At 60.5% G+C, this 10,957-nt stretch overlaps 1 protein-coding gene across 2 annotated transcripts; it reads left to right on the top strand.

The window, feature by feature from the left end:
- Positions 1–16: 16 nt before the first annotated feature.
- On the top strand, positions 17–9,889 carry TKFC (triokinase and FMN cyclase). Of its 2 annotated transcripts, XM_030560870.1 has the most exons (18): positions 17–75; positions 800–891; positions 1,754–1,943; positions 2,281–2,391; positions 2,483–2,664; positions 3,828–3,906; positions 4,296–4,385; positions 4,795–4,829; positions 4,903–4,987; positions 5,062–5,151; positions 5,605–5,721; positions 6,148–6,267; positions 6,975–7,112; positions 7,739–7,845; positions 8,117–8,220; positions 8,426–8,459; positions 8,757–8,846; positions 9,427–9,889. In XM_030560870.1, the coding sequence occupies exons 2-18, from the start codon at positions 886–888 to the stop codon at positions 9,586–9,588; spliced, it is 1,740 nt and encodes a 579-aa protein (XP_030416730.1). In that variant the 5' UTR covers positions 17–75; positions 800–885; the 3' UTR covers positions 9,589–9,889. The 2 variants fall into 2 exon arrangements, with proteins under 2 accessions (XP_030416730.1, XP_030416731.1); XM_030560871.1 differs by lacking the exon at positions 17–75 and having other exon boundaries at positions 82–891; positions 6,978–7,112.
- The last annotated feature ends 1,068 nt before the right edge of the window (positions 9,890–10,957 follow it).

The following is a 10,957-nucleotide window of genomic DNA, read 5'->3' as shown; positions in this document are numbered from 1 at the left end:
ACGGCCGCCTGGAGGACCCGCGCATGCGCGCGCGGTAAACGGGAGGCGCGTGCGCCGAGTGGGGCCCGGATGAAGGTGACGCTCTGGGCCGCCTGGAGGACCCGCTACGAGTGAAAGAGTCGGCGGGGGAGGGGGCCGTGCAGAGACACCCCTCGCTCCCCCCTTTGTGGATGGCACCGTGCCCCCGCCGCCCGTTACTCCCATGGGTGGCGGCGTGCTCCTCTCCCCGCCCCCGGCACCCCACATCTGCATGACACCCGCCCGCCATGCCCAGGCCCATGCCCGGAGCACCGTGGCTGCCATCTCCGCTGCTTTGCCCCGCCATGCCCATGCTGGAAGGGGCCGTGCCCGCTCTGTCGGCCCCATGGCCGCCTGCCTCAGTTTCCCCACCACCGTGGCCCCTCGCGTTCCCCTCCTGCTGCCTCTCCCTGGGTCTCTGCCGGCCCAGCGAGCGGGGTTGCGGCTTTACACCGAGGGCCAGGCTTGGCCTTTGGGTTGGGGGCATGGCAGGCAGTAGAGGGGACGCCCGTCTCACTGGAGCACTGAGCAGCGCCAGGTGGGCGTATCCCTGGGATCACCTCTCTGCAACCTCCCCTTCCTGGCGCCAGGCAGAGTTTGGACTTAGGTTGAAGTCCGTGGCCCCGAGGCAGGATTCAGGCTGTTCTCAGTCCCACGGGGCTGTTTTGCTGTCCTGTTCAGTATCCCGCTCCCTCCCTGTCCGGCCGGAGTGAGACAGAAATTCCCCTGGATTCACCCCCAGAGCTGCGTCTCCTGTCTGACCCCCAATCTCTTGCCCCAGGTGAGGGCAGCTCTGCTAGGAGGAATCGTGTCCCTTTTCCTTGCTGGGATTCGCTCTGCCCACGGGGGTGTCTCAATCCTGTCCCCATGCAGGTGAGTCCCAGCCTCAAAGGAGGCAGGGGTGGGTGGGAGGAGCTATAGCTGGGGGCGGGGGCATTCACACTGCAATGGAGGTGTAAATCTTCTGCCCTGCATGGGCTGACTTGGTCATGTGCCCCTCCAGCGGCATGAGGAGTCCTGGTATCCTGCTGTGATTGGGAATCCAGAGTAGTTGTTGTGCTGGCTGTATTTGACTGGTTTCCAGTCCCAGATCCTGTTCTTGAGGCCTCTGGGAGGAACTCAGAGATTCGCCTGAGTAAGCACTTCACAGAGACCTCAGAGTTTGGTCCCTCGCTGATAACAGCACAGCCATGCCCCAGACACATGGCACAGTGGGGCTGTATGAGCAGAGGCTGCCCAGGCGGGGGCCAGTCCATGCAGCGCAGGGCTGGGATCTATTGGAGAGGCCCAGGGTTGTGCAAGGAAGGGAGTGTCAGCATAGAGCAATAAGGGATGGGGGTGTGGAGATAGGGGTGGTGTGGTAATAGGGACCTATGAGAAACCATGGCTCTGCTTCCCCTGTAACAAGGAACTCCCAGTGTCCTGCAGGGGAAAAGCACCATATCCTTTTCCTCAGCCTGCTGAGCCAGCCAGTCCCGCTGCCCTGGGGTGGATGGGAGCCAGCACCCCCTTGAGAGGAAAGGTCCCATGGTCCATTTCTTCCTGCCCCGCTAGCCAGCCAATCCTCACAACAGAGCAGTGTTGTTTGAGCCCCTGCAATTGTGTATTCAAAGCACATCTGTTTCCAGTAATTCATCTACCCCTAACTACGCAGGTAACACCCTTCCACATCAGCCCCTTCCCAGTGGCAGTGCAGTCAGGAGATGCATGACTGCCTTCTCTCTCTGTCTCCCAGGTCTCCAAGAAGCTGGTGAACTCGGTGCCAGGCTCTGCGGACGATGCTCTGTCTGGGCTGGTGGCCTGTAACCCGGCTATCCAGCTCCTGCAAGGGCACCGGGTGGCACTGCGATCCGACCTGGAGAACATTCGGGGACGGGTGGCACTGCTGTCTGGAGGAGGGTCAGGACACGAGCCCGCACATGCAGGTATGCGGTGCCAGAAGCAGGGAGCTGGGGCAGGCGGGAGGCATGGTTGGGGAGTGGGGGAGCCTGAGGCTGGGTTACCAGCCTAGGGCCCAGGAGACAATCTTATTGTCCAGCATGGTGAGTCACTAATGCAGAGTGGAGGTACAACTGCAGGCCTTGGGCTGTGGATGGCAGGGCCCTGGTACATAGGAGTGTGCTGAGGTTGGCATTACTTGAGGAGCCCATTGCTGAAGACATGACAGGAAGCAGGGAGGTCAGAGTGGAAGCAGTGCATGCTGGAAGTGAGGCTCTCCCACTGAGGCCCATATCTGGACACACTCTCTGCCCCCCTGCCCAGGGTACATCGGGAAGGGGATGCTCACCGGAGTGGTGGCTGGCGCAGTCTTCACCTCTCCCGCAGTAGGAAGCATCCTGGCAGCGATCCGGGCGGTGACGCAGGCTGGCTCAGGTACGGCAGTGCGGTGTCAGGTGGGAGGGTCCCTCCTCCTAAGAGTGGCAGAGAGTAACTGGGGCACCTCATTTCCTTCTGTCTCCCTCAGCCGGGACCCTGCTGATCGTGAAGAACTACACTGGGGATCGGCTGAACTTCGGGCTGGCACTGGAGCAGGCGCGGGCGGAGGGGGCCGACGTGCAGATGGTGGTGGTGGGTGATGACAGCGCTTTCACCATGCAGAAGAAAGCAGGGAGAAGAGGGCTGTGTGGTACGGTGCTCATACACAAGGCGAGTGGGATGGGGCAGCTCTCCAGTGCCAACTAGCTGTGCCATGGCTGTGTGGCACAGCATTCATAACACTGTGAGCAGATCGGTCTCCAGTGGCCACTCACTGTGCAGGGCCCACTGTAGGTCAAAACCACCAGCCCTCAATTACTTTCCCAGCAGCCTCGGATCTAGCTCTGCCTGCTGGGGTCAAATCTCCTGGATAGGCTGAAGGGGGCTGATCAGCCGTTCCTGTCCAGGGGATTTAGTTGTCCACATCCAGGGCTCCTGTTGCAGTGCCAGAGACTCTGCCATGTGGGGATGAAGCCTCAGACCCTGAGGTTAAAAGACAGTCATGTTATCAGTCAGATACACAGGCCTGTGTCCCTGCTTCCCTGGAGCTGGTGGGGTTGTAACTGACCCCATCTCTGCTCTCCCAGGACAGTCAGCCTGGTCACTTTCACTTGTGCATCTAGTCAGGGTCCAGTAGAGGCTTTGGGGCCAGCAGGAAGCTGTGAGGTTTGGGTTGCAGACTCCGCCCACCCACCGGAGAGTGTTTGAATTCAGGCACACAGCTGTCTGCAGTGAGTTTGTTGCTTTAAGTTGAGCGGAATGGTTCCCTGTGATGATTAGCTTGGTGAAATACCCGTCCCTAGGCAGTCACTACTGCAGTGGCTTATTTGTATCTCACAGCAAGTAAGGGCCAGAAAATCAGGGCTCCATTGTACCAGGTGCTGCCCAGACACAAGGCGAGTCATGTGGGACGCATGATGGAAATGCACAAGACAGGCCAAAGAAGTGTCATTATCTCCCTTTTGCAGCAGGAACCTGGGGCGATTCTCACAGGCAGTCTGTGGCAGAGGCAGATATTGAACCCAGGTGTCCTGGGTCCCAGCCCAGTGCCACAGTCACAAGACCTTGTCTGTTTGCATCTACTTTGTCTCATCCATGGATTGGGAGCTCTCAAAGGGCAGGACCATCTCTTTGCTCTGTGTGTGTGGTGCCCAGCATAGTGGGCCTGGTCCAATGTTGGGGCCTGTGGGTGCTACAGCAGCACACATGCTAATCAGATGCCTTGCTCTGTGTTGGGTTTTAGCCCTGGCTGTGGCCCTGCACCATGGGATCAGGGCTGGCTACAGGGAGGAGCAGCCTCCTGAGTTGGCATGACAAAGCCTTTCTCCTGGCAGGTGGCAGGGGCGCTGTCGGAGGCAGGGGCGAGCCTGGAGGAGATTGTTCGCAGGGTGACGGCTGCTGCGGGAGCCATGGGTGAGTGCTTAGGGACTCTTGACATGGGCTGGGGTTGGCACCACCTCCCGTCATAGTGCCCAGGAGCTGCCAATTGGTGAGGGAGGGGATCTGGGAGGGATGTGGCCCCACAACAATACGGGGCTCCCCCCGGGGATGTCTCAGCCAGGAGATCCTGCTTGCAGATCCCAACCTAGATGGTGCCACCATGCCTAGATGTTCTTCTAGACCTGGCACCTGCCCCTGCACAGCCCCAGGCCTGCCAAGTAATCTCGCCTTCCTCCTCCTAGAGGGCTCAGTGCTGATTACAGCCTGGTGCCTGAAAACATGGAAAGATTCCTCTGGCCCAGCTTCTGTGTACCTGTCACTGGCAAAGGTGGAGTTAACTCTTTCATTCCCTCCCCATGCAGGTACCTTGGGCGTGAGCCTGTCCCCCTGCAGTGTCCCTGGCTCAGGGCCTACCTTTCAGCTGGCTCAGGACGAGCTGGAGCTGGGCCTGGGTGAGGAATTACCTTCACATCTGTCTGTCTGTGTGTCTGTCACCTTGCCCCTGTCCTGAGTTTGGCTGCATCCCTCTGCCCTTGTCTCCTTCCAGCCTGTGGCTGTCTCTCTGCGGGTGGGGACTGGGTGCTTGGGTCCAGAGGGGGTCCAGGTACCCATCACCTACAGGGCCCAGGTGCCCATGGGCCTGAGATGTTCATTGTCAATGGTGCCTAAGAATCCTCTGTTTAGGGTCCTGGGTATAGGCCAGGCGGCCGTGCTGCCTGGAGTGGATTACGGGCCAGATGACTCCCGTTGGTCACTGTTGTGGGTGCCCATGGCCCAGGCCCCATTTCTGGTTTGGGATCAGGTGCTGGCAGAGGGGATGGGGGCAGTCAGATGCCTTGGTGACCCCTCTTGTCTCCACAGGGATTCATGGTGAGGCAGGCGTGCGCAGGATGAAGGTAGGTTGGCTCCCCCCTTGCCTGCCCTCGAGCCTGCCACTGGCCTGCTCTCACCCATCTCCTTTCCCCCCAGATGGTGCCGGCGGATGAAATCGTCAAGACGATGCTTGATCACATGAGCAGCCCTTCCAACGCCTCGCGCGTGGCCTTGGAGCCCGGTGAGTGACCCCCTCCCCTGACCTGCCTCCCCTGTGCAGGGCAGGGCTCACACCCACACTCCTCTGCCTTCCAGGGGCCTCTGTGGTGCTGGTGGTGAACAACCTGGGCGGCCTGTCCTTCCTGGAGCTGGGTGTGGTGGCTGGTGCGGCCGTACGCTGCCTTGGTGAGTGCCCGGCCTGGCCCAGCCCAAAGCTAGTGAGGTGGGAACAGGCACAGAACAGTGCAGGGGGAGGGGCTCAGATGAGAGGGGACACAGGGGGTCTCTCTCTTCCTCCCCATGGGTAGAGGCTGTGCCTGGGTTGTGTGTATAATGCTCCCCAGCTGTGTGCCTAGGGCCCCTCAGCACTGCACCCTGGACTTCTCTGCTCTGGATTTCTGGGCTTGGATCATCCCACGAGGTCCTTCAGCTTCCACTCCCTACCCCCTGATCTCCCTGCACAGTCCCCCCCTTTGCCATCCTGCTGAGGGTGGGGGAGAGGGGACCGCTTCCTTCCCTCCCTCCCTCACTCCAGCCCCTCCTCCATCACCCCTGAAACCCCCTTGTTGGGTCCCCCCTGCACTCCTGAGCTCTGGTTCCTGTTCCGCTCCTCACGGTCTCCCCTCCCTCTCGCCACAGAGGACCGAGGTGTTCGCATCGCCCGAGCTCTGGTTGGTGCCTTCATGACGGCGCTGGAAATGGCCGGTGTGTCTCTCACCCTCCTGCTGGCAGATGATGAGCTCTTGGGACTGATCGGTGAGACCCTGGGGCATTTATTTCCCTCTGACATTGAGCTGGGGGTTATACAGAGAATAGGGTCAGGGGAGGTACCCACGGCGCTGAATGACTTTGCTGTGGGAGAGGTGAGGCTTTCTCTCCTGGCATGAGGGCTGGGGATGAAATGGGGGTTGATGGCCCTGGGTGAGGGGCTGAGGGTCCATCTTTCCCCCTTCTGGCACACATGTGCAGAGTAGCTGATGCCCAGCTCCTCGGGCCCTTGGCCTCAGTGCCTCCGGTGGTGGGATGTCCTGGGGCTGGGCATCAGCCACAGGTATAGAGGGCCCTGTGTTTCCTGGCTAATCCTGCACTAATCCCTCAGCTCTCCCAACCTGCCATCTGGGAGCCAGGCCCTACAAGGGGCTGGGATTCTGGGCCTGACCCTGCCGTCTTACTTCCCCCTAGATGCTAAGACCACAGCTGTGGCCTGGCCCAACCTGGCTCGAGTGCCTGTGACAGGCCGGAGCAGAGTGCTGGCTGCACCTGAGGAGGGACCTACGGTGGAGGAGCCTGTCCCAGCTGGAGGTACGGAGTGGGTCCCCTGCTCCTGGCCATCACTGGACAGGACTTTGGGGATGCTGGCTGAGGCCATGCTATCACCCTGCCTGCTGAGGGCAGAGGGAGTGGGCGCAGCATTGAGATGGATGCGGGGACAGAGACCAAGCAGCCCTGGTATTCCTGCTGCAGGGAGGGAGCATGGGACTGAGGAAGGGCTGGCCATCAGGACTCCTGAGTTATCTCTTCAGCTCAGGGAGGGGGTTGGGTTGGGTTGGGTCTAGTGGGTAGAGTGAGGGGCTGGAGGCAGAACTCCTGGGTTTTATCCCAGCACTGAGAGGGGAGTACAGTCTAGTGGGTAGAGCATGGAGGCTGGTGTTCCCATCTGAGCAGCTGACACTCTGTGATCATAAGCAATCATAAGCCTGTGCCTCAATTTCCCCATCTATAGGACAGGGTTCTGTTGGTTCCTTTCTGCCTGGCTGGGGAAAATGGGGGTCTGTGCTCCTGGACTCGCTTACATCTGTCGTGTGCTGTGCGATGCCAGGACAGAGGGCACTGGGCTGAAATGGGGGTGAGGCTGAGTGGAACACACAGGCACAGGCATGCGTGTGTCACAGGATCTAATGCCCAGGCAGTGTGTGTGCAAGGGCACAGATGTGAGTGTCACAGGATCAGCCCCACATGCCGAGCCAGGCACCTCCTCCCCCATCTGACCAGCCCTCTTGCTCCCTCAGCAGCAGCCTCCCCGCAGGTGCGGCTGGTTCTGGAGCGGGTGTGCAGTACTCTTCTGGGCCTGCAGGAGGAGCTCAACAAGCTGGACCGCGCGGCGGGGGACGGCGATTGTGGCAGCACCCATGCCCGGGCCGCCAGGGGTCAGTGCTCGGGCCCAGCAACCATTGCACAATCCATAGCAGCTCCCTTGGGCTGGGGCTCATAACAGGCACAGGGATCCCAGCTTGCTGGCTTCTGGGGGGTGGCCTCCTTCCCTCTCTGGGAGGGCAGAGGAGCTGGCGGGAAGCATCTCAGTCCAAAATGGACGGTTCTGATCCAGTCCTGGCCAGGAAGGACCAAACCAACCCCCTCTGATAGAGGAGTCTCCATCCGCTTCCTGGCCACCCCCCGGTGCCCACAGCCATGGGGACTGGGGCTCAGGCACCCTGCATTGTGGGAGGGGTAGTCACCCTGGCGCTGCCTATGGTGCTACCACTGAGAGCATTCTGCCTTCTCACCAAGGCTAAAGTCACTTCCAGGAACCATCTCCATTATCCCCTGGCCATGGGGCTCCCGTCCCCCACATCACCACCCCAGGGGTACAGGGTCCCAGGCTGGCTCCCCCAAGACTCCCATAGAGCAGGGGTCCCAGGCTGGCTCCCCTAAGTTCTTTGGATTTCAGGATCCCTCCGCCTCCCCAAAGCCCTCGCTCTCCCTGGGGTGAGGCCGGTTGGTGCGAGCCAGCCCTCAGCCCCTTCGCCTCTCACCCGAGGTGTCGTGTCTCCAGCCATACAGGAGTGGTTGAACTCGTCGCCCTTGCCTACCCGGCCGTCCCAGCTCCTCTCCACCCTGGCCAGGCTGCTGCTGGAGAAGATGGGGGGGTCCTCGGGAGCGGTGAGTGCCGTGGATGGGGACTTGGGTAGTTTTGTCCCTGCTGAGCTGATCCTTGCCCTCTCCCCCTTGGCGGGGGGCGTGTTATGGCCCTTGTGGGAAGATATGAGGCCTGTGGGGAGGTTGGGGGTGGTATATGGATCCTGTGTCCCATCGCCCTGTGGGTGGGATGGTATTTCATCACGCAGGGGGAGTAGGAGCCCTGCTGTCTCTGTGCCCACAACCCTGCGTCAGGGCAGCACTGCTACTGAGCAGCCTGGCGTTTCCCTTGCAGCTGTACGGACTGTTCCTGACGGCGGCTGCACAGCCCCTGCAGAGCCGCAGCGACCCCGCGGCCTGGGCTGCTGCCGTGGAGGCTGGCATCAAAGCCATGCAGCGGTGAGTAGACTCACAAGGTGAGTGGGAGAGTCATGCGGGTCCAGGGGGAAATTGCAGCAGTGCCTGGCCCTGCCAGGGGAGGGGAGATCCTAAGTGGGAAGGGCAATGGGGCTTTCCCACCCCTACCAGCGGCCCATGACCCCTCCGCGGCGGGCCCGGGGCACTGCTCTGTGCTTGCTACTGATCCCTTTGCTTTCTGTGCCAGGTACGGGGGAGCTGCGCCGGGGGATAGGACCATGGTGAGTGACAAGCAGCTGCCCTGCCCCCTGGGCACATGGTGTGCTCTGCTCGTGCCTGTTACACTGCCATTGGGGACCCTCTTGGTGCTGGGCCTGCCCCCATCTACAGGCAACACTGAGGGCAAGGGAAGCCATGCAGTGCTGATACAGAGGGGTATTCCCTATCTGGCACTGCCCTCTGGTGAGCCCCCAAGGGAGCCATGAGGCAACCTCTGCTCAGTAACCCCCACCCCAGCCATTTGCCCTGTCTCCCAGGGGCCCTGCCCTCACCACTCCTCCCACTTGTGTCTTGGGCAGCTGGATTCGCTCTGTGCTGCTGCTGAGGAGCTGCGCGCCCTGCAGGCCCCTGGTGCCAACCTGCTGCCAGTGCTGGTCAAGGCAGTCCAGGTATGAGAGCTCACTTCCCACCAGGCCTCTCCTCTGGTGGGACAGGGAGGAGCTAGAAAAGGGGTGGAGCCTGAAGCTGAGTGGGCCTGTGAGCAGATTCCAAAGCTGCATGAGGGGAGCTGAAAATGTGGGGCTGTGACCCTGTTGGTCTCATGAGCAGAGTTGGGGCAGGCTAACACCTTGAGAAAGCTGCAGGAAGGGGCGTGAATGACTTTTAGCAAGAACTGAGCCAGCGCCTAGTGTGAGACATGGGGAGTGTTGTGCTCATAGATGGCTCTTTGATGGAAATATAAAACACAGGCCCCGTCTATGTCTGGGCAGGAAAATTCCTATGGTGCAGTTTGCAGAATCGGAGTGATGGGTGTCAGCAGAGCTCTGGAGGGAATGAGATAGCAGGGGAGCTGTGGGTCAGGATTAGGGGGCATTGGCACAGCTCGGGGAGGGCAGGATGGAAGGGCATAGGGAGAGTTGTAGAGGGAAGCTGCTTTCTCCTGGCTGCATGTCCCACCCAGTTGTGTTCCCCGTGTCCCTTGGGGACACTCCCGCCCATGACCTGCTCCCACCCGTGGTCTCTTGGCAGAGTGCAGAGGCTGCGGCTGAATCTACCAAGAACATGGAAGCAGGCGCTGGCAGGGCTAGTTACATCAGCTCGGCCCGCCTGGAGCTACCGGACCCAGGTGCCGTGGCAGCAGCGGCCATTCTTCGTGCTGTGCTGGAAGGGTTACAGAGCCAGAGTGTGTGACTCTGCCACCTCCCTCACTTTACCCTCCTCCCCCCACAAGTCCCTGGGATCCTCCTGTGCTGACTTGCATACCCTTTGGAGGCTAGACAAACAGAAGTGATGTTAACAGCAGTCCTGGCAAGAGCTGGCTCACTGCTCCTGGATCTGCCCGGAGCAGGATCTCACTGGCAGGAATGGAGGCCAGCAGGGAGACGGGGGTCAGCCCTGTGCCTACGGGGTAGCAGGCCCACTGTCACCCCAGTTCACCTCTGCTACTGGGTATTGTGAGCACGGTGGCTGTAATAAAGAGCCCTGCCCCAGAGGTGATGGCCCGTTCCTTTCTGTAGCAGCAGCGCCTGCCCTACCCGCCTTGTTCTCACAGCACAGAACAGTGTCGTTTCCTTCCTCCCTCCCCCCCCCGGGGTGTTTCTGGCTTTGGAGTTGCTGTGCCTGGCTGTATCCTCTCCCCCTGCCCCACCCCCAGAGGATCTCAGAGCACCTCGTTTCAGTTGTTGGTTGAATGAATTGTCCCTACCCCAGGAAGCGGGGTCAGGTAATGTCCAGATTCCCTATTGCATGGAGGGGGAAACTGAGGCACCCAGTGCTGGGTTTCAGCCCTAGCCTATGCCTCCTCATACAGTGCAGCTGGGTATGCCCAGTTACCAGGGCCATGTGCCACAGCAAGAGGGAACAGGGCAACCACTGAACTGAGCAGCAGAGTTTCCAGTGGAGCACAGGAGCCAGGAAAGCCATTGGCTGTGCTCATCTGCCTCTCCAACCCTGGCACAGAGAGCCATAGCTGAGCTGTGGCAAGACCCTGACTAGAGCACACGGAAGCTGGTGATAGATGGGAGGAATGGGGTGGCACACATGGAAAGATCTGTATCTGTCTGAGCTTGGCTAAGGGCTACTGGGGCCACACACACATGCTCCAACAGCTGTAATGGCTACTTCGCTGTAAGCACAACACCGGCTCCTGCCGCCTGAGGGTGAAGGGGCTCGATCTCTTCCTGCTGTCCCACCTGGGGTCTCCCCATGCAGCTTTCAGGTTGGGTAGTACTGAGGAGGGATTTTTCTTCCTTTGTGTTCTCCAGCAGCTCCTCCTCCTCCTCTATGTGCCTGCAGGCTGCTCCTGGGCTGGGGACCCCCCCCCCTTTGATTCCCCCTTCCTGTTGGGGGAAAGCCTGGCTCCCTTGGTGTGTTTGCTCAGTACTGCCTGTTCCGTGAGGGAATGCCTCTAGAATGTCAGGGCTATGAATCCTCAGAGCAGCAACTCAGCAGGTCTGGGGAGGGGAAGGGATATGGAGGGAGGCAAGGTATGGGGGGGTCTCTGCATATGCTGGGGCTGGGTAGAGAGGAGGGGGCAGGGGTGGTGAGTGGGAAGCACTGA

This window comes from Gopherus evgoodei, chromosome 4 (assembly GCF_007399415.2).
Source record: "Gopherus evgoodei ecotype Sinaloan lineage chromosome 4, rGopEvg1_v1.p, whole genome shotgun sequence".
NCBI classification, from domain to species: domain Eukaryota; kingdom Metazoa; phylum Chordata; order Testudines; family Testudinidae; genus Gopherus; species Gopherus evgoodei.
The sequence above is the reverse complement of the archived record's forward strand: the minus strand, read 5'-3'. Positions and strand labels throughout refer to the sequence as shown.

Excerpts from the sequence above, each read along its gene's own strand:
- TKFC (XM_030560870.1), top strand. Across the intron at positions 2,392-2,482 it reads GGTGACGCAGGCTGGCTCAG|CCGGGACCCTGCTGATCGTG; the intron begins GTACGGCAGTGC and ends TGTCTCCCTCAG. Across the intron at positions 2,665-3,827 it reads GTACGGTGCTCATACACAAG|GTGGCAGGGGCGCTGTCGGA; the intron begins GCGAGTGGGATG and ends TTCTCCTGGCAG.